General features: G+C 36.4%; 1 protein-coding gene across 6 annotated transcripts in view; it reads right to left on the bottom strand.

Annotated features, from left to right (window-relative positions):
* Positions 1 to 1,877: 1,877 nt before the first annotated feature.
* LOC126368459 (inactive pancreatic lipase-related protein 1) overlaps positions 1,878 to 25,693 on the bottom strand; it is a 30,291-nt gene continuing 6,475 nt past the window's right edge. For 2 of the 6 annotated variants that reach the window (XM_050012467.1, XM_050012469.1), the window contains 7 exons: positions 11,444 to 11,501; positions 10,757 to 10,895; positions 9,917 to 10,030; positions 7,927 to 8,078; positions 5,995 to 6,215; positions 5,399 to 5,555; positions 1,878 to 4,502 (listed from right to left, as the gene is read on the bottom strand). In XM_050012467.1, the coding sequence (XP_049868424.1) occupies positions 4,412 to 4,502; positions 5,399 to 5,555; positions 5,995 to 6,215; positions 7,927 to 8,078; positions 9,917 to 10,030; positions 10,757 to 10,895; positions 11,444 to 11,501 (932 nt within the window). In that variant the 3' untranslated portion in view covers positions 1,878 to 4,411. Of the gene's footprint in view, positions 4,503 to 5,398; positions 5,556 to 5,994; positions 6,216 to 7,926; positions 8,079 to 9,916; positions 10,031 to 10,756; positions 10,896 to 11,443; positions 11,502 to 11,906; positions 12,030 to 25,693 lie in introns of those variants that run through there. The other 4 variants (XM_050012468.1, XM_050012471.1, XM_050012465.1 and 1 more) reach the window with 3 other exon arrangements.

Raw genomic sequence — 25,693 nt, 5'->3', positions numbered from 1 at the left:
GCGTTTGCATTCACATTATTCTGGACAACTAAATTTGTTGTTGAAATATACAAAGCGTCCATAGAAAACCAAGGTGGACCTGTGAAAACAACAGCCACCATGTTACTGTACAACACGACTGGAGAATTTCACGAATATCGAGACGAGTAACGAGATGACTGTATTTTAAAGTTGTAAATATTCGTATTACATAAGGAAGTATTTTACGGTAATTTTATCTGATTGCTCTTTCCTATGATCAAGTGTTGAGAATGATTTGTTTTAATGGACGTCCACTTCACTTACACAGCGCAAGTCCACTAATCATTTCTAACGCACGCATATAACTTGTAGCAAGCCTATAACTAATAATTATTTTTTATTTTTTTGTTGATTAAGGTAGTACTTTATCTAGTTACTTGTACAAAGTGTAGGCAATGTAATAATGTGAATTCTAAATAAAATAAAATAAAATTGAATTTAAATAAAGTGACTTCTTTATACCAAATGTATTTTTCAGATTCCTTTTGACGGGTGTGTTGACGTACGGCAGCTATCTTGTGTTGAATGAAGTAGACGAGAAGTTGCGCATTCTTGACAATATAAAAAGAGAGTGGGATAACTTCTTCTCTCCTGGTGATTCATCGTCGTCGGGTAATTCAACAGACGTTGTACCTCCGGACGGTTCGCTACCAGATTCAGGACCTGCACCACCATCTAACCAAGCAGGGCCACCCCCACCACCACCGCCAACAATCCCGTCTGCCAGTGGTGGTTCATCTACATCTGAATCACCAATTACACCAAAGAGAGTACTGAGAAAAAGAAAGAAAGAAAAGAAGAAAGGCGGAAAGCAACCTCGACAAAAAATTAAGGAGTCACAACATATGGGCATATCACAAAGAGAGAGACCTGTAAGTGATGACTATGACGTGCCGAAACGTTATGTGCGGTTCAAAATTGAAGATGACAGTATTGAAAATATGGAAACTGGATTGAAAAGACGACGAGCTGTGTATGAATCAAAAATTAGTAAACAAAAACGCAGCAGAGCTAAAAATAACAATTGGGATTCCAAACGTACTAAAATTGTAAGGTATAACCGAAATAACAAACAAATGAAAGTAAGAACAGCCAATGAGTTTATAGAATTTAAGAAGCTTACAAAACGTAACAATTTTAAGAAACCTGTCAGGAAAGTAAAGCGTAAAGAGTTTGGAACTTCCAAATCAACTCAATTAGAAAGAAAAAGAAACCAAAAAGCAGGATTACGCCGTAAAAATAAAAATAACAAACGAGTCAGGCCAAAGAAAGTCGAAGGAGAATATGAATATGATTAATTATGTAACGGTGTTAATAGCAAACTTCGAAATGGTTGGTTTGCAGTAAGAGTATTAACATATTACCAATTAACATGATACAAAATATGATTTCGGAAAAAATTGTAGTTACGTACCCAAATTAAGTAGAATAAAACTTGACTGGTGGTTGTTAAAGAGCGCTATTAGTAAGTTTGAAAACTAGACATCACGAAGCTTCAATATCACTTCCTATTTTTCGCTGTAAATGAAAAGCTGCTTTAAAAAAGCTTTACATATGTCTTTAATAATATGGATAGTATTTTTAGTAATAATGATAACAATCTATCGATACTATTGGTAGTTGTCGATCTATCAATGTCTATCGATTGAATATAGATGCAATCATTCCTCCTTACTTCTTTCCGTTACATATCTTTATAGAAGAAGGAAGGATGGAAGTTGTAGCGTAATAATTGGATCATTTAAATAATGTAAAATAAAAAAAAAATAGTTTCCGTTGAAAGTTGTTCTTTCATCTGTAGATAGACCTGTAAGATTTTCAACAATGGGTAGGTATAGTGTTATTAAAAGATAAACTTATTCTCACAAATCGCTTTATTTACCTGCAGCATGACAAAATAAAAAATAAACTTAAAACAGCGAACAAGTTACAACTGGTGTTTAATATTCTAATATACCTTTCGTCATAATGATCAATTTTATTAACAAAACCAATAAAATTAAAGCTTCATTAAGTACCTAAATATCTAGTTACATGATGTGTCACCTTAGGATAGCTAAGAGAAAAGTAAAATACTTATTTCGATGAAGGCCTGTCCGGGCTACATTCCGCGAAAATAATATATATGGCGTTGTCGAGATATAACGTGATAATTACCTATTTTCTCATAACTCGGGTACATAATTATTCAAAACTACAATGTAATGGCAGAAGCATAATATATTGTATTGTATATATATATAACCAATTATAGCTTGATATTTCGATCATATTATGAAGTTATATATAACATTATGTACAGAATTATGTTGCTTCTCTTTATTTAAAGATGTAATTGTGCCTAGGTGTAATAAAAAGGGTCATATTAATACCCAAAAAAAAGATGCATATGTCTGTTATCCACGAAATTCGAAGGATAACCGAAGGAATATCTTTACAGCGCCATCTAAATTTGTTTTTAAGGAACATAGCCTGGAAAATCCCTCATTGAAGGAATGCCAAACATTTAGACAATAGTCTAAAATAACAATACAATATTGTGTGTTTCATTGTGATAATACGATTCTGGCTAAGTTTGAACGCCGTTCTAACGAAATATACAAATAGTTACATCAAAAGTGATGAGTGGATTTGGGGTTACTACCCACTGGTGCCGTAACATTGATACAACAAATAAAAATAGTACTTTCGGCATGTAATAGGTGCCCATTGGTTTCCAGTTTAATCAATATTAATTTTTTTTTGAAGGACATCTTTAAATTAATAGAGTGAATTTAAAAATAAATGATTTTAAAAAAGATAATAGAACAGAGGACGTGTGAAAGTTAAACTTTTGAGGGGATAAATTTCAGGGGATCAACCCACCGATTTGTTTGCAAAAATATAATTTTGTGGTCAATATTTCTAATATGATCCGTGAACACCAGTAAGAACTTTAATATTTGTATTGCCTTTTTTGGACTGTTCTCTGTGTTGTTCAGTTCATACATCAAAGTAATTATTAATTAGATCGTAATAATTATCATAATTGAGGACCTTGGTGGCTCAGCGGTTAACGCGCTCGGTCTGCGATTGCTGAAGTTAAGCAACTTTCGCAATGGCCGGTCATAGGATGGGTGACCACAAAACAAAAGTTTTCATCTCGAGCTCCTCCGTGCTTCGGAAGGCACGTTAAGCTGTTGGTTGGCTGCATTAGCATTCGTTGATAACCACCAATCCGCACTGGCCCCGCGTGGTGGTCTAAGGCCCGATCTCCCTATCCATCCATAGGGAAGGCCCGTGCCCCAGCAGTGGGGAAGTTAATGGGCTGGTGATGATGAATTATCATAATCATTAATTTAAGAGCCACGCTCTTGTCGGTGCTGCTTTCTTAGGGAAATATAGTACAGTGGTTTCCCTCTTGCCTTCCGCCCAATAATAATTGCATATATAAGCCAATAATAATAACTATATTAACTCTTTTTGACAAATGAAAACTGTAAGTTACAAAGGTCTTCTATACAATATACTTAATTTTTATTATTTTTTTGTTTTATATTTCTGCTACTTTATAGTACACAAGACTTTGTCCGACATATAGAATTGTAGTTTGATTAATGTAGAGCTAAACTATTTGACTTTATTCTACTACTACAAACAATCATACATATTCTACCCAGTTGCGTCTATACATTATATAACTCAATACTTACACATTATATTGTGCGTTATCAATACATTCTATGTAAGGCAAGGGTTTAGCTTAAGTTATAATACTTGCTAATTAATTTTATGACAAATTCCTGATTTTAAAATGAAATACAAGGATGACAGGACGTTAAGAAAAATGTTGCGAATATTTAACAATCTCAACTTGTAAATTTTATTGTAAAATCTTCTAAAATCGTGTAAAGTCTGTTTGCGATATGTAAAATCTCTTCTTTCGATTGCCTCCACGGATATGGTTGTAAAAATATAATTACTTTTGGTGATAAATAATGAAACAGATAAATGAACATTTCTTTCACTTGTCGTCATAATTTTCCATAGGTAAGTATTTATTACGTAAAATTTTGCATTTAGTGCCTAAAGTCACATTAGTTAAAAATCGACAAATTAGTCTTAGGAAACTTGTAGATAAGTAAATATATGGACATAACTTTGTAATTTATTTTGAATGGACGATGACGTACGAGTAGGTAGTTATTGAATAGTATTAATAAGACGATATAAAACATAGGTAGATACAGATCATTGTATAATTTTATAAATAAAAAAAAACTCAAGGAATGGTAATTTCAAAACTACGAATGTGTTGTAAGTAATTTCCATTACATACATTTGTGGCTACCTGTGTTTCTTTAATATTTATTTCACCCTAATATACGTATAAGCTTACGAATAATTTGTTTTATTTTTTTTTACTCTTCGGGTAAAGTCCATCAATGCCCTTTCCAAAAGGTGATTGAGCGTTTGTCGTTAAGTAATATGATCCTTCGGCACTGAAACAAAAAAGTAACTGTGAGTAACTTTGCCTAATTAAAAATCTTCAAAAGAAACTACTTATATATAGAAGTTTTGAGCTTAGACAGTTCAGCAAGCTGGTTCCTTGCTCCACGGAACCAACCGCCGTAATTGCAGAACACATCGCTGGGCAAGCCTTGTCTACTAATAAAGCGCTTGAAACAAGCGAGAAATGCCTCTGTAGTGAGATCTCCGGGGTTAAAAAGGCCTCATCGATGCAAATTATCTAAAAAAGCAATATTGCAATTTGACATTTGCACATATGAAAATAAGTGCGCAATGCAAACAAATGTCAAATAGCAATATAGCTTATTTAGATGAATTGCTTCGATGTGGCCTTTTTAACCCCTCTGCGGTCAAACGGCCAAGCCCCATATTTTGCCTAACGTGTAGAGTTGTATAATGCACTTATAGTTTGTATAATTAGGACGTGTAGAGTTAGAAACTGGGCGCTACATGAGATCTCATGACTTTTTGACATTGTGATCGATATGATCTCGTCTTGGCAAAATTTTTACATGAAAATGTTTTTGTTGGGATAGTTTATTGCATAATACAGTAAGTGTATAGATAAACCAGATAGTCAAATTAGGCATTCCAAAAAAGAACCTTAGAATAATTAAATGAAAGTCTATCCACTACACAGGTTATAAGTAGTATATCTATTGTGTAAAAACAAAGCACCTTTGGAATTCTGTGCATTGTTTACCTGGGGCCTTATTTTTGAATAGCTCACCTTCAAGTCACACTCGAAAATATAATAACCATTTCATGTAGCACATCAGAACTTGTTAATTGCAGAATGAGACAGGTATATATTTACGCACGCGAGTTGAAGCCGGAAATACTTCACGAAAATAAATAAATTACTCACCTAGTATCACAGTTGAAGCCCATGTAGATCATGCCGCTCTCCGGGGTGGGGTTTTCTCTGAATTTGCCATAGGACTCCGCCGGAGATGCCGGGAAAGCCTCAGGGGTCTTCACAGACTCTGCATAGAATCTCCACGATCGCCAATGACTACACAAATCTGGAAATATTGAAGATAAAAAGCATTATAGAACTATTACAGATTGCAATTCGACTTGGATAGAACCACATTACAACCGCAAATTAGCAGTTGGATTTCAGTCGGCTTGCAGTTTCAATACAGTTATGCCAACCGCACAAAAACACGTCTTGGATGCAAAACTTGCATCTAAGATGTGTTTCCATCTTATCGAAGCCGGCTTGCAAACTAACGAATATGTATTATTTATTGCTCACTCATTGGTATAGGACTATAGTGATTTGCGTTGTCACTATCGTAGCGATCTCAACCAGACAATTATATGGGTATATTTATCAACACACTTACAGAGGAAATACCCTGGACGGCACTCAAGTGCTTCAGGAAATAACTCCTATTGGTATTTGAACTCCTAGGGGTAAAACCTTTGTAAAATCTTCATTGACCAAGAAATACTAACTGTCATCGGAGAGTGGGATGGGGGCGAAGCGTGGGCATCCGGGCTGGATGCTCTTCCCACCGTTGGGCCAAAAGTCCACGGTGCCTGTACGGACTGGCGCGCCGTACCCGCCGGCGTCAGTGTGGATGACGTCAACAAACTCGGCATCTTTCGCAGACACGTGTTCCATCACCACGCCGTCGGGGTAGAACGCAGGGAAAGCCGGGTCTAGCGCGGTTAAACTGAAATAAAAAAGAAAGAGTTGAGCAAACAGCTTATTTATACGAGTAAACAACCTGTGTAGTCGTAGACCGAAAGTTCTTTTAAAATCCAAACCCCATTGTTAACTATTGTCTCTGAAAATCTCAGCCGCAAGAGGATTGGGCTTCAACTGTGATACCAGGTGAGTAATTTATACGTTCCATTGGAAGTCACACACTCCTTGCAATTTCCATTTCATTTCATTATTATTATTATTTTTTATGATTTTGGTTTATTTTTCTTTTTTTGTTAATGCTTTTTGATCTTGGTGTTCTTTTTTGTGTATTGATTTCCGTGTAGTTTCTGTCCTGTGTTGGATGTATAATGTACCTGTCTGTCTATGTGTCCGGGAGTAATAAATGTTTCTTTCTTTCTTTCTTCAATTTCAAGACCCTTATAAATATACCTTCGTCTTGTATATTAAGTATGTTTTTGAATTTTGGATGAAATAGTAGTCACTTGGATTTAGATAATACAGAGTTATATTGAGATATTAACTGAGTATATTAATCCACCTCACCATATTTACGTAGTGAATCGATCTCTTTTTTGATGACGTTTAAAATTACGATTAGATAACTAATATTTTTCATAAATCAACAAGTTCATAACTTTATCAAATTAATTTAACAAATTATTCATAAAATAAAACATTATGAATCAATACTTTGTTGTACAGTATTAATAAATTAAAGGTTTATGGTGAAATAAGGTCAATGGAGTTACTAGCAGTAGTTAAGATAAGGATAAAATTAAAATGTGTGCAAATCGTATGACATCTATGTGCGTTCATAATATCTCTTTCGATGCGCATGATTTAAGTTCATAACATAAGTAGCCTAGTTGTTCCATGCAGATATTAATTCAAGTGAGCTATAGAATTAAAAGGGATATTTAATTACCTTCCCTTCTTTTATGTTCTCCTTTTTACAATAAACAAATGCACCGTACATTCCGACCCTAATCTGATAATAGACAATCCTAAATTCATAGCATAAACAACCATTCATCATTCTTCCATAGTATTCTCTCTTACTTTCTACTCAATTTCCTCCGTTATTTTCCCGTAAAACATTATGGGGCGAGCAGAGAAAGGAATCAGAAGACTTATAGCGACTATTGATACGAAGTAGGTTGTGAGATCAATAATTGACCTCATCAACCCAGATGTGAGAGTTATTGAGACGCCAAAGGCACATGACATGGTTCATTCAACGACTAGGTATGTAAGAAGTAGCTGGGACCGACGGCTTAACGTACAATCAAAAAGCAAAAGTGTAGTCACTGAGCCCAGCGAATTATTTGGAAACAGTGGTGAAATTATGAACTATCCATTTTTGGTCTACTACAGAAACGACATGTAACCAGAAGGTCTTAAGTGCAACCAGTTAATTTATTACTTTGCAAGAAACTGATTGAACTTTTGCATCTTATCGTACCTAATCAAGGATCTTCTTACTTTCGGACAAGCATAGAAAAAAAAACTATATAAAATAGGTTAAACTGAATCGTTAACTAATTAACGAATTTAAATATTGAATAGTAGATAGCTGTAGAATCATAGATGAATCGCCTTAAACGATAAGGCTGCCATTGGCCAAATGGCATTGGGTAAATACCCAGTTAAGTCTCTTTTGTAACTATTTTCTTTTATTTTGGTGCAATAAAGTATATTTGTATTTGATATCTTACCGTTTGACAGTCTTATTGTGTTTGTTCTTCAGATCTCTAGCGATATAGCCGGCGACGTGGCTGCCGAGGGAGTGTCCTATGAGATGCACCTTTTCCCGAGGAACCCCTCCTTCTATCAGTTTGTTTATTTGCTCCGCTGTTACTTGACCCACCTGTAATACACAAATAATACATCAAAACTTACTTACATATAGGCACGTCTCATTAGGGATAGGCAGAGCCATAGTATAAGAAAACCAGTAGGCTCTGCACGGTAACCGCGCCGCACGCGGCCCGAATTATATCGACGCCTTCGACCAATAGACGTTTGACGTCCATGTACTTAGATAGCATTCGTATCGTTTATTGGTCGAAGCGCTCAATATAATTCGCGCCGCGCGCGGCGCGGTTGTCATGCAGACCCGGCAGGTATGCTCAAAAGTGACAGCTAGCATTTCAAGGTTAGCCCAGCTGACGTCATCCTGCCCTACGTTGCCATTTCGTAAAAAATAAATTACACATGTCCAATGTTTTCAATTTACTTTGCAAGGAAATTACAACAGTTAGGAACAGTTTTATTGATTTTTATATAATTATGTGACAAATAGTAGGAATTAAATACATCAGTTAGTAATTCACTTAATTTTTAATAACAAAATTTTATTTACGTAGTTGGATGTAGAGATACCAATTTAATGGTAACACTTACGTCATCAAGGACTAGCAATGGCGGCTTGTCATAGGATTGAGCATACCTGGTGTTCTTCTACCATGGGCAGAGACACAAATTATCAATAAGACGACCCGCAGTCACTTCTGATAAATCAAGATAGATATGACGATTTGTACGCTGTCAGACTTTCAGCCAAGTACGGTCACGAGCATTAATATGTATACACTTTAGTACCATGTCACATTAACTTTTTTGACGAATTGAACTGTAAGTCTCACTGAATGTCAAAAATGTTAGTGCGACAGAGTCCTAAAGTGGGTACATTATATTGCTCATGACTGTACAGAAAAAGATAGTTCCACATTCTCGAGAAATGTATTTCAGAGTTATGTGACTTAACCTGTATTGGGGTGGTTTTCCCTTCGCGGGTTGACAGACAGGCAGTCGCTTTTGTATAAACCGGACTTGTCAAATCTTCAGGTTAAGTAAGCGGACCCCGTGTGGAAAACGCTAGGGAGGTGATGATGATGACAGAAAAAAGATAGTTGCCTTTCTTACGTAAATGATTGCATAATCCTGTGCAATATACATCTCAGTTTCCCCATCGTAACGTATTAAGAACAAGACTGAAGGTAAAACCTTAAGAAACCTGTTTTGCACCTTACAGAGGCGGTTTTTGTATTTAAACATGTTTTTATTGTAACATTATTGCATCACAGCAACAAGGTGTCTCGTTTATTTGCGTTGTTTGTGTACTGACCTAGAAACGAGGACAACAATGAGATGTGAGAACTTTTAGTAGATCAAACATAGATTAACTCACACAAAATATTGACGGTTGTAATCCTTAAAGCAAGAGAAGTGATGGCTTGAAGCAAATTGAATTCCAAAGTGTCTGCTGAGCTTGGTGGGAAATATGCTTGAGTTTATGTACTTATGTATGTATGTGTTATCCTAAACGGCCTCCGTGGTCCAGTGGTTGAGTGATAGCCTCTCATACCCAGAGGCCCTGGGTTCAAATCCCGGTGGGGACATATCACAAAAATTACTTTGTGATTCCTAGTTTGGTTAGGACATTACAGGCTGACCACCTGATTGCCCAAAAGTAAAATTTCGGAAGGTACGTTAAGCTGTTGATCCGTTGGTGGTTGGTGGTAAGAATGTAGTCGTTACATGAGCCATGTCAGGGCAATAATAAAGCCCTGACACCAGAAGAACGGCGTGGGCAGAGCCACAGTGGGTAACCAGAAGTCAACTAAGTTGGTGATTTTGACGTATTTTACGTATAGTCTATACTTCTATACTGTGTTAGCAGTGCGTGCAGTAAAACGTTCTTACCTTTTTAGTATTCCTCGCAGCGTTGACTAGGTATGAGCCGTGGGACATGTTCGACCAGTCCAACAGCACGACATTAGTGCCCGGCCTGGATTCCAGGTACGAGCTCACCATGACCTGGAACGAATGTCGGACATCTCAGGTTGGTTAGGTAGCCACACTGAATGCAAATAGTTTATAAGCATATTTGTTCAAAATCAGTCTTTTTTGATTTGGCTTATTGTAGACTTGCCACAAATGGCATTAACTACTTGACCGGACAAATGGGGAGCGCTGAGGGCTCTCACCCGGCACAAAATTTAATCCAGTTCCAGTTGGTCAAAATCTGTTGTAGTTAGTGTCGGTCTGTATTAAAATAAAACATAATTATGGTTTTCACTTTGGGGTCTATTTTTGGTTTTGTTGGACTTTACAGGCTTGAATCACCTGATTGTCCGCAAATTCAAAAATATCTTTATTAAGTAGGTAACATAGTTACACTTTGAATCGTCAATTTTATATAACGAACGTCTCATCCGCCTAAAGCTTCTCACAACCTGTATAGCCGGGGAAAAGAAGCTGCAAGAAAAACCTCGGCACAGGGCCCTAGACATTCCTTTAAAAAAAAAATATTCTTATACAATTGAGTAATTTAGCTGCCTAATATCAGTTCTTAGACAGTTAATCCCATGTATTCATATCTTCTAAATAATAACTAACTTTATAATAACCTTTTGTGTAAAGTTTTTGTTTAACTACTGTCTTAAAACAGTTGAAAGGCAAATTCTGAATGTCAATGGGAATCTCATAGAGTAGGATGAGGACAGGAGAATGATGGACGATGAAGAGGAGTACAATAATTACCTGGACACTCTCCTTCTGGGGCGTCTCAATGAATCCATGTATGTAGAGTACCGTCGGATTGCTCTTGTCGAAGCCCTTGATGTCGAACAGACGGCTGGCCTGACTGAGAGGGAAGTCCACGTAATCTTCCACCGTGCTTCTGGTAAGAGAAGAAAAATAATTAACTAGGTACATAAAAGGATACACAAATTACTTATCTATAAGTACGTAAAAAGCGAAGGAAAGAAAAAGCAAAGAAGAAAAAAGAAAAGAAGGGAGAAGTATGTCAGGATCGAAGCAAATGTAATTCAATAGTCTCTGCTTATCCCGGGAAATAGGCGTTAGTTTATGTGTGTATGTATGTATGTGCAATAAGTACGAACTTGTTACGAGTATAATGTATTACTTTAGTACGTTTAGTGAGACTATTTTCAGATAAAGGAAAGTCAAAAGGAATATTTGCTTATATACTTCGATATTTATTGTTACTATGTGTATTTCTTTTAAGAAAAGTGTAAAACTGCGTACATTACGTTAGTGCATACCTATTTTATGAGTAATTGGTTTTAATTTATTACTTGAAAAGAAAAGAATACTTATCTTTTTTTACGTCTTTTCCTTCTTTGGTCGTACAAAAATAAATGGGAATAAAGGTAAAATAGGACAAGATAAGAAAGCCAAAAGCAAGAAAGTATTAAATTTACTTACCCATTATAAAAACGTAGATATATGTCTTCTACCCTGTTTGCCCTATCAGGTAAAATTCCTGGAAAGAAAAAAAAAATAAAATTATTCAAATATCAACAAAAAGTACACATTAGCTAACGAATCCTGTAGCTTTTACGTTCATCTTTTCAAAAAAATAAAATTGTCTTGACTTAAAATTGTAGATTTTTCGCATATGACATTAACTACTTGGCCGGAATTTAAGTTCACATAAAAATTTTGAGCTATTAAGTGTTTTAATGATGTTAGATTTGTAAGAACGACTTTACACGAAAGATCGGCGCAGCGCGGCGCGATTTAGACTCCCATTTCTTGTCCAGGGATAGCTAAGTTGCAAACGACGACGAGGGGGTTAGTTGTTTGCAACTTGGCTAAGACCATTGGGTCGCTACCGGTACCATATCTATATGCACTGAGTTTTAGAATAGTGTGAAACATAACGTACTGTAAGTTCCCCGATATGCACCTTTAGGAACATGACTTTCATGTTTGCTTTGTACAACAGAAATATGAAATAGAATAAGTATGAAAATCAAACAGAACATGTTTCTTGGAGTATATTACGTCGAAATCACGGAAATACATTTTGCCATTAAGTACACGATTTGCCATTATTGTAACAGATTTACCATTATAATGGAACAATTTAAAGTGATATTACTTTAATATCTTAATGACTTGGTCATGCATACATCACTACTTTTATCCTATGTCTTCGCTTGTATAATATGGAAAAACGTATTTATAAGTTTTAATAAAAAAAAAGTTAAATAAGTTAATTAACCACAGAATAAAGTAGCATCGCTTGCGTCATCAGGTAAGATCCATAATAGAAACATTGAGAATAAAAAAAAATACCGTTGCTTTACACGCCTCATATAAATAGTCTGTTTATTTAGCTTATTGAAAAAAAAAAAATGAAAAAGGCACCCATTTGCTTAATTACATTGTAATAAGTACATAAAATAAGCCTTCCCAGTAAGTAAAATAATTTACTAGTGTTGGGAATGACTCGCAACTTCCTCCTAGCCTACTTTATAAATCGAAAAGGTAATAAAATGTTGAGCGTTGGGCTCACGATCCGGAGGACCTGGGTTCGAATCCCGGTGGGGACATATCACAAAAAATACTCTGTGGTCCCTAGTTTGGTTAGGACATTACAGGCTGATCACCTGATTGTCCGAAAGTAAGACGATCCGTTCTTCGGAAGGCACGTTAAGCCGTTGGTCCCGGTTACTGCTTACTGATGTAAGTACGTAGTCGTTATATGAGTCATGTCAGGGGCCTTTGGCGACTCAATAGTAATCCTGACACCAGGGTTGATGAGGTTGGTAATTCACCTCACAACCCACACGATAGAAGAAGAAGAATAAAATAACTTACTTACTACTTAAAAGTAAAACTTCTACAATGCGTGTTATTATTGTGGTAATGACCAAAAGTAGCACAAAAACTATATAAGATACAAAACATGTGTTATTTTTAAACGTAGCATAACAATATAGAACGTAGATAACAATATAAAACGTAGATACATACATTACCTATACCACAGCCAGTTGTATTAATAAACATTAATAGCTTTTAAGAGCCTCCCACCAACTCATAGATACCTGTTGTAAATATAGATTATAAAAGATAAATTATGTAGAATCAGAATCATTTATTCAACGTAATGATCATAGATCAAAGAATTTGATTTGATTGGTGTTTTTTTGATTTGTTGAAGGTCAATTTAACGTTTTGTTAATCTACGTCATTTCGCATGGTGAGGAGAAGAAATGACAAGAAACACGTCTTTGATATCAGTGTAAGTATACATTACAAGATGTAATAACTAGAGGAATATTAGTTAGGATACTTCTGGGTTAATGACTACATAATACAAATTAAGTACCTTTATGTAAGTCGACTTTAGGTTGTATCGTTTCTAATAATATGGGTATTATTATATGCATGCTATTTAAATAGACATCTATTTAGTCGCATCTGTCTGTGTTCACGTGAGCCACTGTAAATGCAACTCAGCATGGCAGAATTATTGTTATACATATGTATATTATGTATCACTAGCTTTTGCCCGCGACTTTGTCCGCGTGAAGTGTATCTTATCACGCGGTTTACAATTTTTCATACAAATGTTTTTTCCCGCTAACTCCCGTTCCCGTGAGAATTTTGCAATATCCTGTTGCAACTAAGCTTTAAGTTTACTAAGGTACCTGCACGCCAAATTTCAAGCGTCTAACTTAAGCGGTTTAGATTTTTCATACAAAAGGATTTTCCCGCTAATTCCCGTTCCCGTGGGAATTTCGGGAATTCCTTTCTTAGTGCACCTATACGGTACCTAAGCTACGTCCCTTCCAAATTTCAAGTGCCTACGTTTAGCCGTTTAGGCTGTGCGTTGATATGTCAGTCAGTCAGTTTCTCCTTTTATATATTTAGATAAAATCAAACTCAGAAGGTGGAAAAAGTTTGTCTCATTTGAAAGTGTTACAACCCTGACACTGCCTGCGTGCGTGTGTGAGTGTGTGTGTGTGTGTATGTGTAAAGCTGACACAGTAATGACTATTTAAAAATCGAAAAAAATAAATTGTGTTCTCCGCAGGTTAGATTCATAACTACGTGTATAAATACAAAAGTACTATAATAACTAGGTGGGTGTATGTATGAGTCATTAAAACTTATAACACGACCTTCTCGACTCCGGCCATGGCCGGCCGCCTCACCAGTGACAGCAGAGACGGCTGAAACAAGGGCTGACCCGACCTGGATCGTGCTATTAAATATTCATCTTACGCGGCTTCTAGCTTTAGGTACCTCTCGTAACCATAGACAACCACAGACTTATTGTTTCGTAACCCGCATTAATATTGACAACTCAGATCGATAGTTCCTAGTACAAAGTGTTCTGTTAATTAAGTGTTCGTTAAATAAAGTGCAGTTCTAAATATTTTATAACTAAGCATTGGGCTGCTTTTACTGTCCCCATCACCCAATAGTTTGAGTTCAACATTTGTACGCTGTGACGGTATGACGATGGATTATACACGCGTTCATAATATCAAGTAATTTGGTACTTAATTGGTTAAAATACGACAAATACCGAATAATTTAATGTACAGGCTGTAGAGATAACATAACAAAAAAAATATGTTCCCACTTTGGGAACGTTCCCGGTAGTAAAAAGGCTTAAAACTTATTAAATCTAAAAAGAGTTTTATTACCTAACCTTAGTCAGATAAGGTTATGAGGAGCTCGGTGGCGCAGCGGTTAATGCGTTCGGTCTGCGATTGTTGAAGTTAAGCAACTTCGGCAAAGGCCGGTCATAGGATGGGTGACCACAAAAAAAAATTGTTTTCATCTCGAGCTCCTCCGTGCTTCGGAAGGCACGTTAAGCCGTTGGTCCCGGCTGCATTAGCAGTCGTTAATAACCATCAATCCGCACTGGGCCCGCGTGATGGTTTAAGGCCCGATCTCCCTATCCATCCATAGGGAAGGCCCGTGCCCCAGCAGTGGGGACGTTAATGGGCTGATGATGGTGAGTCAGATAAGACCAGAGTACAAGAAAGACACACGCCTTCCATCAAGGTAGCATCAAGGTCACCGATCTGGAATGACGAGCGCATAAAAAGTCAATTCAGTGTGGAAGATATGTGGAGGCTGGAGTGGAACATGTTCGACGGCAGAAATTCGGACCTTTTTCAGGACCCCTCGCGGCGGGTCATTGACTCCAAGCGAAAAATCTGGACCCGACTGAACCGGTGTAGGACCAACCATGGAAAGTCAAACCATCACCTACATAAATGGGGCTTAAAGGAGTCGCCATACTGTGAATGTGGTCATCCGGATCAAACCATATCTCACATAGTGAACGAGTGCCCTCTGCACCGGTTCCCGGGTGGTATGGCCGAGCTGCATTGTGTGACGGATGCGGCGGAGCAGGCTTGGTTAGGGGAGCTTCAGCTGGATATATGATCCACGCAGGATATTTTATTTTTGTCTACCATACGCAATAATAACAAGAAAGAACAATTTGAAATACGATGAATACGACGAAACGAAAGCAGCTAGCGACTTTGGAAACGTTTCCGAGAAAGACACGGAACTGGTCCCGTTGCTGGGCACAGGCGTCCCCTCAATATACGCAGTGAGTGTACGTAGTATACTCCACCACGCTGCTCCACTGCGAGTTTGTGGAATAAATAAATAGAAACTTTATTTATCTAGACACTGATCTATTGATTCAGAAAGTTCGTGTTACAAAATCAAATATTCGATTTGCCTTGACTACTTAATTAGGTATTTAGGCATATTACATTGTTTAAATTTACAATTCAAAATTAACATAGTAGGTAGACACGTAAGTATAACGGTTACATAATAGCGTCTTGACATGATTTTTCGGCAATTATTAGGTAGGTAGTAATAGACATGTTCATATAATTAGCATTAAGTAAATCTATATCTTATTAAAATCTCATTTATTATAACTTATTAAGATTTATATGCGACAACCTCCTCGGTCTAGTGGTTAGAGCGTTAGGCTCACGATCTGGAGGTCCGGGTTCGATTCCCGATGGGGACATTGTCTAAAACACTTCGTGAGACTGTCCTTTGTTTGGTAAGGACTTTCCAGGCTTGAATTACCTGATTGTCCGAAAAAGTAAGATGATTCCGTGCTTCAGAGGGCACGTTAAGCCGTTGGTCCCGGCTATTAGCCGTAAAAACATCTCCACCAACCCGCATTGGAGCAGCGTGGTGGAGTATGCTCCATACCCTGTTGATTGAGGGGAGGCCTGTGCCCAGCAGTGGGACGTATATAGGCTGTTTATGTTATGTTTATGTATGCGATTGTCATAGAAGTCGTATCGGACTGTAAAATCAAACGTGATGAAATTATTATTGTCTTAATATGAAAACCCTGAAATGTCTGACATCCCCACAGAACAGATAAGGTCGAGTTTAAAACGGTAAAAAGTGGATATTTATCTACTCGGTCTCTGCGTGGTCTTTGCCCTGAACCCATATCATAAGTTTAGTTATGAATCAATCGTGATTTTCTTTTTTGAATCAGTAATAAGTGCTAAACAAAGGTATAATAAAAATATCACTTCAATATTAAAAATAGAGAAAGCAAAGCTTAAGCCAAAATATGTGATATTTTAGCAACATACATAAGTTCTAATTGGATATTTGCAAAAAGACAAAAAAGTCTACGATATTTTTGCGTTTAAGATCTTCTTCTATCGTGTGGGTTGTGAGGTGGATTACCAACTCCATCAACCCTGGTGTCAGGGTTACTATTGAGCCGCCAAAGGCCCCTGACATGGATCATGTAACGACTACTAACTTACATCAGTAAGATCAGTACTAAGCCGTTGCTTAGGTAACGTGCTTTCCGAAACACGGATCATCCTTCTTTCGGACAATCAGGTGACCAGCCTGTAATGTCCTATAACCAAACTATCACAAAGTGATTTTAATGATGTGTCCCCACCGGGATTTGAACCCGGGACCTCCGGATCGTGAGCCCAACGCTCAAACCACTGGACCACGGAGGCCGTTATATTGCGTTTAAGGTAATGATATTGATTTCCGGTGTTTGATTAGTTTATAAGGGTAGTTCACCTTTATAGACTATAAATGATAAATCAATAAAAAAAATAACGGTTGTAACTTTCCACCGAAAACTACAATTTGAAGTTGTTTTGTTAAAGGCAAATATTGATTGTATCTATAAATGAAACGAATTGATATCGAACTGAACTAAAGTGTGGACAATTGGAGGGGCGTATCTAATGAAAGAGTTGATTGACGTCTGCGTATGGCTTTAATAGAAACAATTATAATGAAACATACCATTGGAGAGGGTTCATAACCGAATGAAACATACCATTGGAGAGCGTTCATGAGAAAATGACAGATATAACTTAAAATAAAATTAGATGGTATTTACAGGAATTAGCACCATTGTTATGTTGTTTTGGAAAATTAACAATTTTTATTTTTTATTATTTCTTTATACCCTCTCCGGTTGATTGAGAGGAGGCCTGTGCCCAGCAGTGGGACGTATATAGGCTATTTATGTTATGTTTATGTTGTTATGTTATTATTTATTTAGTTATTATTATTATTAATAGCCCTCAATGTCCCACTGCAGGGCAAAGGCCTCTCTTCCCTTCTTCCACTCCTCCCTGTCCCCAGCTTGCTCGCGCCACCGTTTCGAGAAGCGGTCTAACTCGTCGCGCCATCTTTACCGTGGCCTTCCCCGACGTCTGACAGCACTTGCAGGAACCCACTCTGTAGCTTTTGTTGGCCCAGAGGCCATCGGGCATTCGGGCAACATGTCCAGCCCAGTCCCATTTCAAGCAGGCAGCCTTTCTCGCTACGTCTGCTATTTTTGTTTTGGAACGCAGCGTGGTGTTTCGGATCCGATCGATCAATTTAACACCAAGGATGCTGCGTTCCATACCTCTCTGGCAAACCTTGAGTTTGGAATTTTGGATCTCAGTCAAAGACCAAGTCTGAGCGCTGTAGGTGAGAATGGGAAGAATGCACATGTCCATGAGTTTGCGCTTTAAGGATAGCGGAAGATCACCCAGATCAGATTATTTAGTTACTAACCATTTTATGTTAATTTATTTTATTTTATTTAATGTAATGTTATGCAATGTGTGGGCCTAGTTGCCTGAATAAAGAATTTGATTGATTGAAAACATTTTGAACAAACAGTGCGGATGAATCCACGCACGCGCAATCCCTTTCAACAGATGGAGACAAACCCATTTCATAAAGAGAGATGTTTCTGTTACGAATGTCAAAGATGATTAAAAATATAGTGAAACACTTTTAATTACCAAACTTACTTGTTGTAGATTTTCCACAAATGGCATTAACTACTTGGCCAGACAAATGGGATCACCTCGATGTGCGCACCGCTACAAAATCTGCGTCATGTGAACATTATCGCGTAAGATATTGAGCAATATCAAGTTTTTATTTATACTATTACTTATATCATTCTAGACTCAAGAGACTTTTTGTAATTATTTCTTTTTATTTTGGTGCAATAAAGTGTATTTGTATTGTATCATTCATTCATTCCTAAAGGAACCATTTTAATGTTATATACATTGACCTAGGTATAGTTGCATGTTAAGATGCCATACAACAACAATTCTATTAGGTAGGTATCGATCAACGTTAATTAATTGCATCCATTGGTCTCTAAGGACGCGTAATAGATTGTTGCTATCTTTCACAAATGAGCCGTGATGACCTTATTGTTACAGCAATATCTTGCAATCTGATGGTCTCATGTTCGAATTCCGGGAGAAATTCACTACCCATGTAATAGGGGCTATTGCCATTAACCACTATGATCCAAGCATGAATTAAAACTAATAAAAATAAAGTTGAATACAGTGGTGTCGAGCTCGATTTCCGAAATAAATTCAAAGTTATACCTACTCCTTACAACATGCCTTCCAATTGCAATATCTGTAAAAATTCGGACCTGTAATCTTCAGATTAGGTAAACCTTGTGAAAACAGGATAACGCGAAATCGTAAACTTCAAGACCTTTAGATCGCTAGATATTATTATTACAATTAGGTCATCACGTTTGTATAAACTATTTTCTTAATTTATACATTGTTTTAAGTTTACGCGGTTATTATCACAATTAAAGCACATAATAACGGGTTCTTAAATTATGGATCTACCTACTCCACTCCAATCTCATCAGTCATCCCGTGATCATGGCACTTGCAACAGTGTCGAAATATCGGGAGTCTCATATCCCCATTTAAACGCGGTAAGAACCCGTTATTATGTGCTTTAATTATTTTCTTAATTTGTCTCTTTCACACTAGGTTGTCCGCGATTTTCTATCCTGCTGTCAGCCATACTACCATCATGCTAGAGCACAATGTTTTCAGTCAACTCGAGCTAAGTCAGAACTGGTTTTTGCGTAAGTGTAACACATCATTCTAAATGTACGAGCCTAAGGACGTTGCATCATGCATGAAGGACGTATGATAAGCAATTGGTTAGAGTGGGGTGAATCCGTATAAATTAATTGATTACTAGCGCTATAATAGATTCATTACACAACTGGCTTGAGATGTTACGATACGAGAGCTCATTATAATACAGAAAAGTCTACGTGAAAAATGTTTTTGGAAAAACTATCGACTATCAATTATTCCGTGTACCGTTGCCATAAAACCTGATTGTATTTTTCTGTAATGTTCGTGAAACATAAAAATTATGCGTTGGTTTTTCCACATATATATCAAACGTTTGATCACAATCTCACCTTCTCATCTCAATATAGAAAATGTCTATTCACTTTAGCCTTGAAAATTTCGAGCTTGTGATGTTCAGGAAAACCTGACGATGATTGTTCCGGGCCTTTGCCGTTCGCATCCATCACGGTCGCTACATGGAGTTGATTGCTAAAACCGGAACCCAAAAACTTGGCATCCTTTCGAAGGTCAGTAGATACTTCACTTTGGAACAGCTGCTCAAACCTTTACACAGCACGGTTCGCTCATCTATAGAGTACCCTTGTCACCTTTAGCTATTCGTTATTGCAAGGGTATTGCGTTAGTAATTACGTTTATATACAAACTATGACTGTACGTTTGTCTTTGATAACTAATGACTGTGTCCACCCCCATCCGCCCCTATAATGGTTATTTACTTAGCGTCAGTTGCTTGTTTGTATTACGTATGTATATCCATTGGGTTAGTCACTGTTTTAACAGTACAGTCTAGTAGACATTACAGTATTATAGGGGACATCTGAAACTGAACCAAAGACAAAGTTGACTAACCCTCTTTTGATTTAGTTTATGTATGAAACAAAAACCAATACGTTCCACAAAGACCATGCTAAGAAATGTTTACATAGTGGTATATTTCTAGCTGCCACAATACAGTACAATGTAAAGAACAGTCTAGTACGCACAAAAGCAGTATAGTTACAGTTTACGGTCTGTAATTCCGTTAGTTGGACTCAGCAAGACACGCTTCGTGAATAATTATTGTTTGTAATTATGGTATGGAATTAAACTGAGAAGGCTTGGTGATTTCTTTGGTAGTTTATTTTCTCCAATATTATTTAAGTTTTTATTAATTACACCACACTTAAACACTGTTCAGGCTTAAATTTCAAGGTTGCCTGGAAGAAAATTCTTCTTAACAATGAGGCCATTTTTGAAGTAAACTCTTACTTACCTACTTACTAAAGTAAGTATACGATATGAGGGATAAGCAGCTATTGTAATAATTAAAATCGTTCGATTACTTAATCATTACAACAGAAATGAAAGTCACAGATAAATCACTTTACGGCTTTTACGTGCTTATGGACATTATTCACGAAAATAACGCGGTATTGCTTGGAAACAAAATTTTGATTAAAAAAACAGAGAGAGAAAACGGTGATTACTGTTTATTTCTTGTCTACGTAACGGATACTCGAAGTATAATACTTTAATTACAGTATGATAGCCAGTTACAATGGTCGTAAGTCGTGGCGCATGACCATTTTATTGGTCTCAACCAGTAATGTGTTATTACCGGCAAATAACAGTAAGGACACTGGCTGCTTTCTTTTTTCAAATTGTTTTCTTGTACTCTGTCTTATCTGCGTAAAGGTTAAGTAATAAAGCTCTTTTTACATTTTTACTGCCGGTAAATGTTCCCGCTAATATCACTGGTTTCAACCAGTCACAGCCTAATGATAGTTACAACTTTACAAGGAAAACGGGGTATGACCACTTTATTGCATGTTGTGCACGCGCATTGCGTTACTCTTGCTCATATAAAAATATTCATAACTAAAAGTATAAAGTATACTTAAGTAGCTATATTATTAATTTATTATTATTTATGGACTAATGTTATGGGCGACAGGCTGATCCCTTATCACCATAAGGTTCATCATACCCATCTTAGGACTTCGTATCAACAGTGGCTGCAAGTTGTCTTTGATTACTTGTGGCTCTGCCCACCCCATTTGGGATTACGGGCGTGAGTTTATGTATGTATGTATGTGTATTATTATTTATTTAATTGGCTCTTCTGTATCCTATATATTTCTTATAATGTTTAAAGTAGCTGTTGGTTTTCCGAAAAGTAAATAAATAAATAAATATTTGTTATTGTAACGTGTGATATCTGTCAATAATTTTTGTAATTTTAAAGCAACTACATAATACATATTAAACCCGCTGGACTTATTTGGATGAAATTAGATAGAAAGATAGATCCAAAAGGATGGGCTTAAAAATAGGGACAAGGACTTACCACAATAACCATAGTCTAAGCTGACAAAATGGCCGAAAACAGCAAGTAATAATATATTTAAAAATATTTCTTAAACTACCCATGCTTATTTTTATTATTATACGTTACAGAAAAACAACGTTACAACATTACAGTCAAGGTTCGAATTTGATGGAAAAATACAAAATATATTTTTTATAAACAAGTTTTTTCTCAAGTCATTTAAAAAAATTATAACTGTGACCTTGCGGTAACGGCCGCATATAATACCGTATCTGTTATTACCTGCTACTCATTTTGTGCTATACCAAACGTGCAATTACGATGTTTCTGTCATTGCATTATCATCATCAATTCATCACGTACAGTAACGTGAGATAATTCATAATGATCGATTTAAAGAAACTTGTTATTGAAATATATTAAAGACTTCAGTCTTTGTGCGGTCGACAACCCTATTTCGACATTATAGAACGACTGCAATCTAACTGCAATAGAAAGCGTTTCTAAAGGCTAGTTTCCAACTAGTCAAATCAGTTACTTTTCCCTAAACGTCAAAACACGAAATTAGAATTTACCCTACACTGCACTGCCCTATTTTTCCCTAAAAAAGTAGCACGGAAATGCTGCACCGACAAGAGCGTGGATCTTAAATTGATGATGATGACGATAAAAATGCACACTATGACGTCATTGAAAAAGATGATAAAATGTCGGATTTATTATTACGTTTTTCTTGATTAAAATTCATAAATTAGTTAAATAGAAAAAAGAAAATGTTTTTCGTTAGTTTTAGTTTTGTTTTTATTTAGTAATCAGAATTTCACAATTTATCTTGAACCTAGAACACGACCCAATTCAAATGCAGATCGTAATTGGTTTAAAAAATGATTGTAAGTAGGTAGGTTATCTGTGGTTATTTTGATGTCACTATGCTGCTGATAATTGGAGCTGTATTCAAGTGTAAGTAGGTAATTAAAAAAAAACTATAATTAATCGCTGTTGTGATTACAGGATACGCGTATACGTAGGTTAGGTATCTAAGTTAATTGGTAGGTTGCGGAAATATTGTAAGTAAGCAAAAGGATTACGTTTCAATTATATATTTTTTTTAAATTGATCAATATCCTAAAAGACAGCTTGTTAGTTAGTCTTTTATTTAAAAAAAGAAAGCGTATTTAATTTTCTAATCCCTAATGATGCGAGCAGAGCTGAAAGGATAGTTTACTTGCAAAGGTTCTCTCTCTCTCTCTCTTTATTTAAGAGCTGCGCTCTTGTCTGTGGAGTAATCGCCATTACTCCATAGATAGGGCGTGTAGAACTGTGGTTGCCCCAATCGCCTTCCGTTAATGCAGCCACTCTTGATGCAAAGTCATAAGATGGATAGGTATGTTGAGACAGATTACCAACCCATCATCCAAACAATAATAATGGTGCTGATTCCAGTACATACTATCTAACTTTATTTTAAATTATACCTGTCATTTTCTTATCCGCCGAAAAGGAAAAGGACGGGTAATCGACAAGCAAAAAATGTATGGAACACACGGCAATATTAAGCAAAAATTATAAATCCCTCACAAAATTTTATATTGGCTAATAACCCGACAGAATGAACTTGACAGCACACGTCAAACGGGTTGCATATCAGCGAGATGCCTATTTTATTCGCCCTGGATCTTCATTCATTTATTTTAAAATTAACATTTGTCAATCACCCGTCCCTTTCCCTATCGGCAGATAAGAAAAAGACGGGTATAACTTAAAATAAAATTAGGAGGTATCTGCAGGAATTGGGGCCAAGAACAGTTTATTTCAGAATTATAAAAATATCAAAAATAATGAATTATTTAAAAAGGCTACATCGTAAAAAGGACATTACTTTTTTTTATTTTTAAGTACTCCGAGTCTAGCATGGAGCCTGCTTTGTGGTAATTGGAAATTGTAGTTTTTTTGAAAGTTTCCCACTATAATAACGTTTTTTTTTACCTGGCTTATTGTAGATTTGCCGCAGATGGAATTATCTACTTGGCCGGACAAATGGGGAGTGCTGAGGGCTGTCACCCGGTACAACGTTTAAGACAACAGGCTTGAGGATGCCCAGTTGGGCGCGAACCTCGGTTCAGAGCGTCGTCTGAGAGAAAAATATTTGAAAGAATTAATCGACGCTAGTGGATCTATAGCGATAAGCGATGATTGAGGGAAATCGTCGACCACGCCGGCGGGGTCGGTACTGTTCCTCTATAATAACGTAAACACCATTAACAAATCAAACAGAATAACTAAGTTGTGACTTAGTTATTCTGTTTGATTTGTTAATGGTGATCTCCCAATTTCTGTCTCTTCATAGCGATGGAATTAGGTCAAATATACCATGGGAATATAAATTAATAATCCTATTAATGTGCCAACATTTGCTACAATTCTCTAATTGATAGCATTAATAAATCAAGGGGCCTGTCCTCTATTAATTTGCCTTCTAGGTAATTTACTAAGGTGCCAAAGCAATTAGAAAGGTATCACTTACGAAATTTGTGCGTTTCTAGGCTAATTTCCATTTGTTAATACTCATAGTATAGCAGTAGGTGTAGAAGTCATAGTAGGTACTCTGAAAACTCCAATCATTTCAACAATATTCCTTACTTATATACCTACTTATCAATTTACTGGGCGTGCGTCCGGGTGAGAGCCCTCTGCGCTCCCCATTTGTCCGACCAAGTATTGAATGCCATTTCCGGCAAATCTACAATAAGTCACTTCAAAAAAAAATTTTTTTTTTGAAAAAAAAAAAAGGATTTGTTGGAACTGTATTATTTTATCTCATCATTCACCATTTATTGTCATCATTTCATTTTTGACGAAGCTTGGGTGGATTTTATTGACTGTTTATAATTATATTTTTTATGAAACCTGTGGGAGATGCCTAGTCCTTTTGTATTTTTATTTTTATATTATCGACGAAATATTTATTATTATTCTATTATTCTTCAATAAATTGAAGAACGTTTACAACATCTATTAAAGAAATATTACTTTTTTTTAATTAAAGTACGCGACACACAGTAGATAACAATAACAGTAGGTAACAAATACCCATGATGACATAAAAAAAAACCTTACCAAAATTACATTTACATAAAATAGACATCATAATGAATTATTTATTCACTTATTTTTTGTTATCTAGTCTAGTAGCAGCAGTGTCGGGAGTTGAACTGTAATACCCGCTAGAAATGGTAAAAGAAAGATACAATTTATCATAATAAGATAAAGATACGAGATAAAAATAGAGAGCGTGCGTCCTTTTTGTTAAAGATGTTGTAGTAACTAAATCGTATGTGATCGTCTTAACTAAATTCCGACTATTTCTGACGCAATGTTACGTCACACGGGGATATGTGGTCGAAAAGGTAATTTAATCGACACGACCACATATCGTCGGTATGTGTTCACGTCGGTTCGCCAGTTAAGTATCTAATTATTGGTGCACAATAGCGATACCCGAGGCTATGATCGGATGCCGAAGCGAACTGACTATTAACTCGTTTAACAAGCATTCATTTTTGTTTGAAAAGGAAATAAGATGTTGTTTTATACGAATATTTTAAGGATTTTTGGCAGACATCTGAAGGTTCGCTATTCGATTAAATCCGAAGTAGAGCAATTTTGTACAGTGATCAGAAAGTGCTCTAAAGTTTCAATGTGGCGTGTGCCATGTAGAGGGACAAATTCTTATTCTTATCGTGTGGGTTGTGAGGTGGATTACCAACCTCATCAACACAGGTGTCAGGGTTATTATTGAGCCGCCAAAGGTCCCTGACATGACTCATATAACGACTACATACTTACATCAGTAAGTGGTAGTAGTAGTGTAATATTAGTAGTAAGTAGTAGTAGGGACAAATTAATGTTGTTAAAAAGGCCATTGGGGGTAGA

This window comes from Pectinophora gossypiella, chromosome 7, assembly GCF_024362695.1.
Source record: "Pectinophora gossypiella chromosome 7, ilPecGoss1.1, whole genome shotgun sequence".
In the NCBI taxonomy this organism is placed as follows: Eukaryota; Metazoa; Arthropoda; class Insecta; order Lepidoptera; family Gelechiidae; genus Pectinophora; species Pectinophora gossypiella.
Note: the sequence above shows the minus strand (reverse complement) of the source record. Positions and strands in the feature narration are given on the sequence as shown.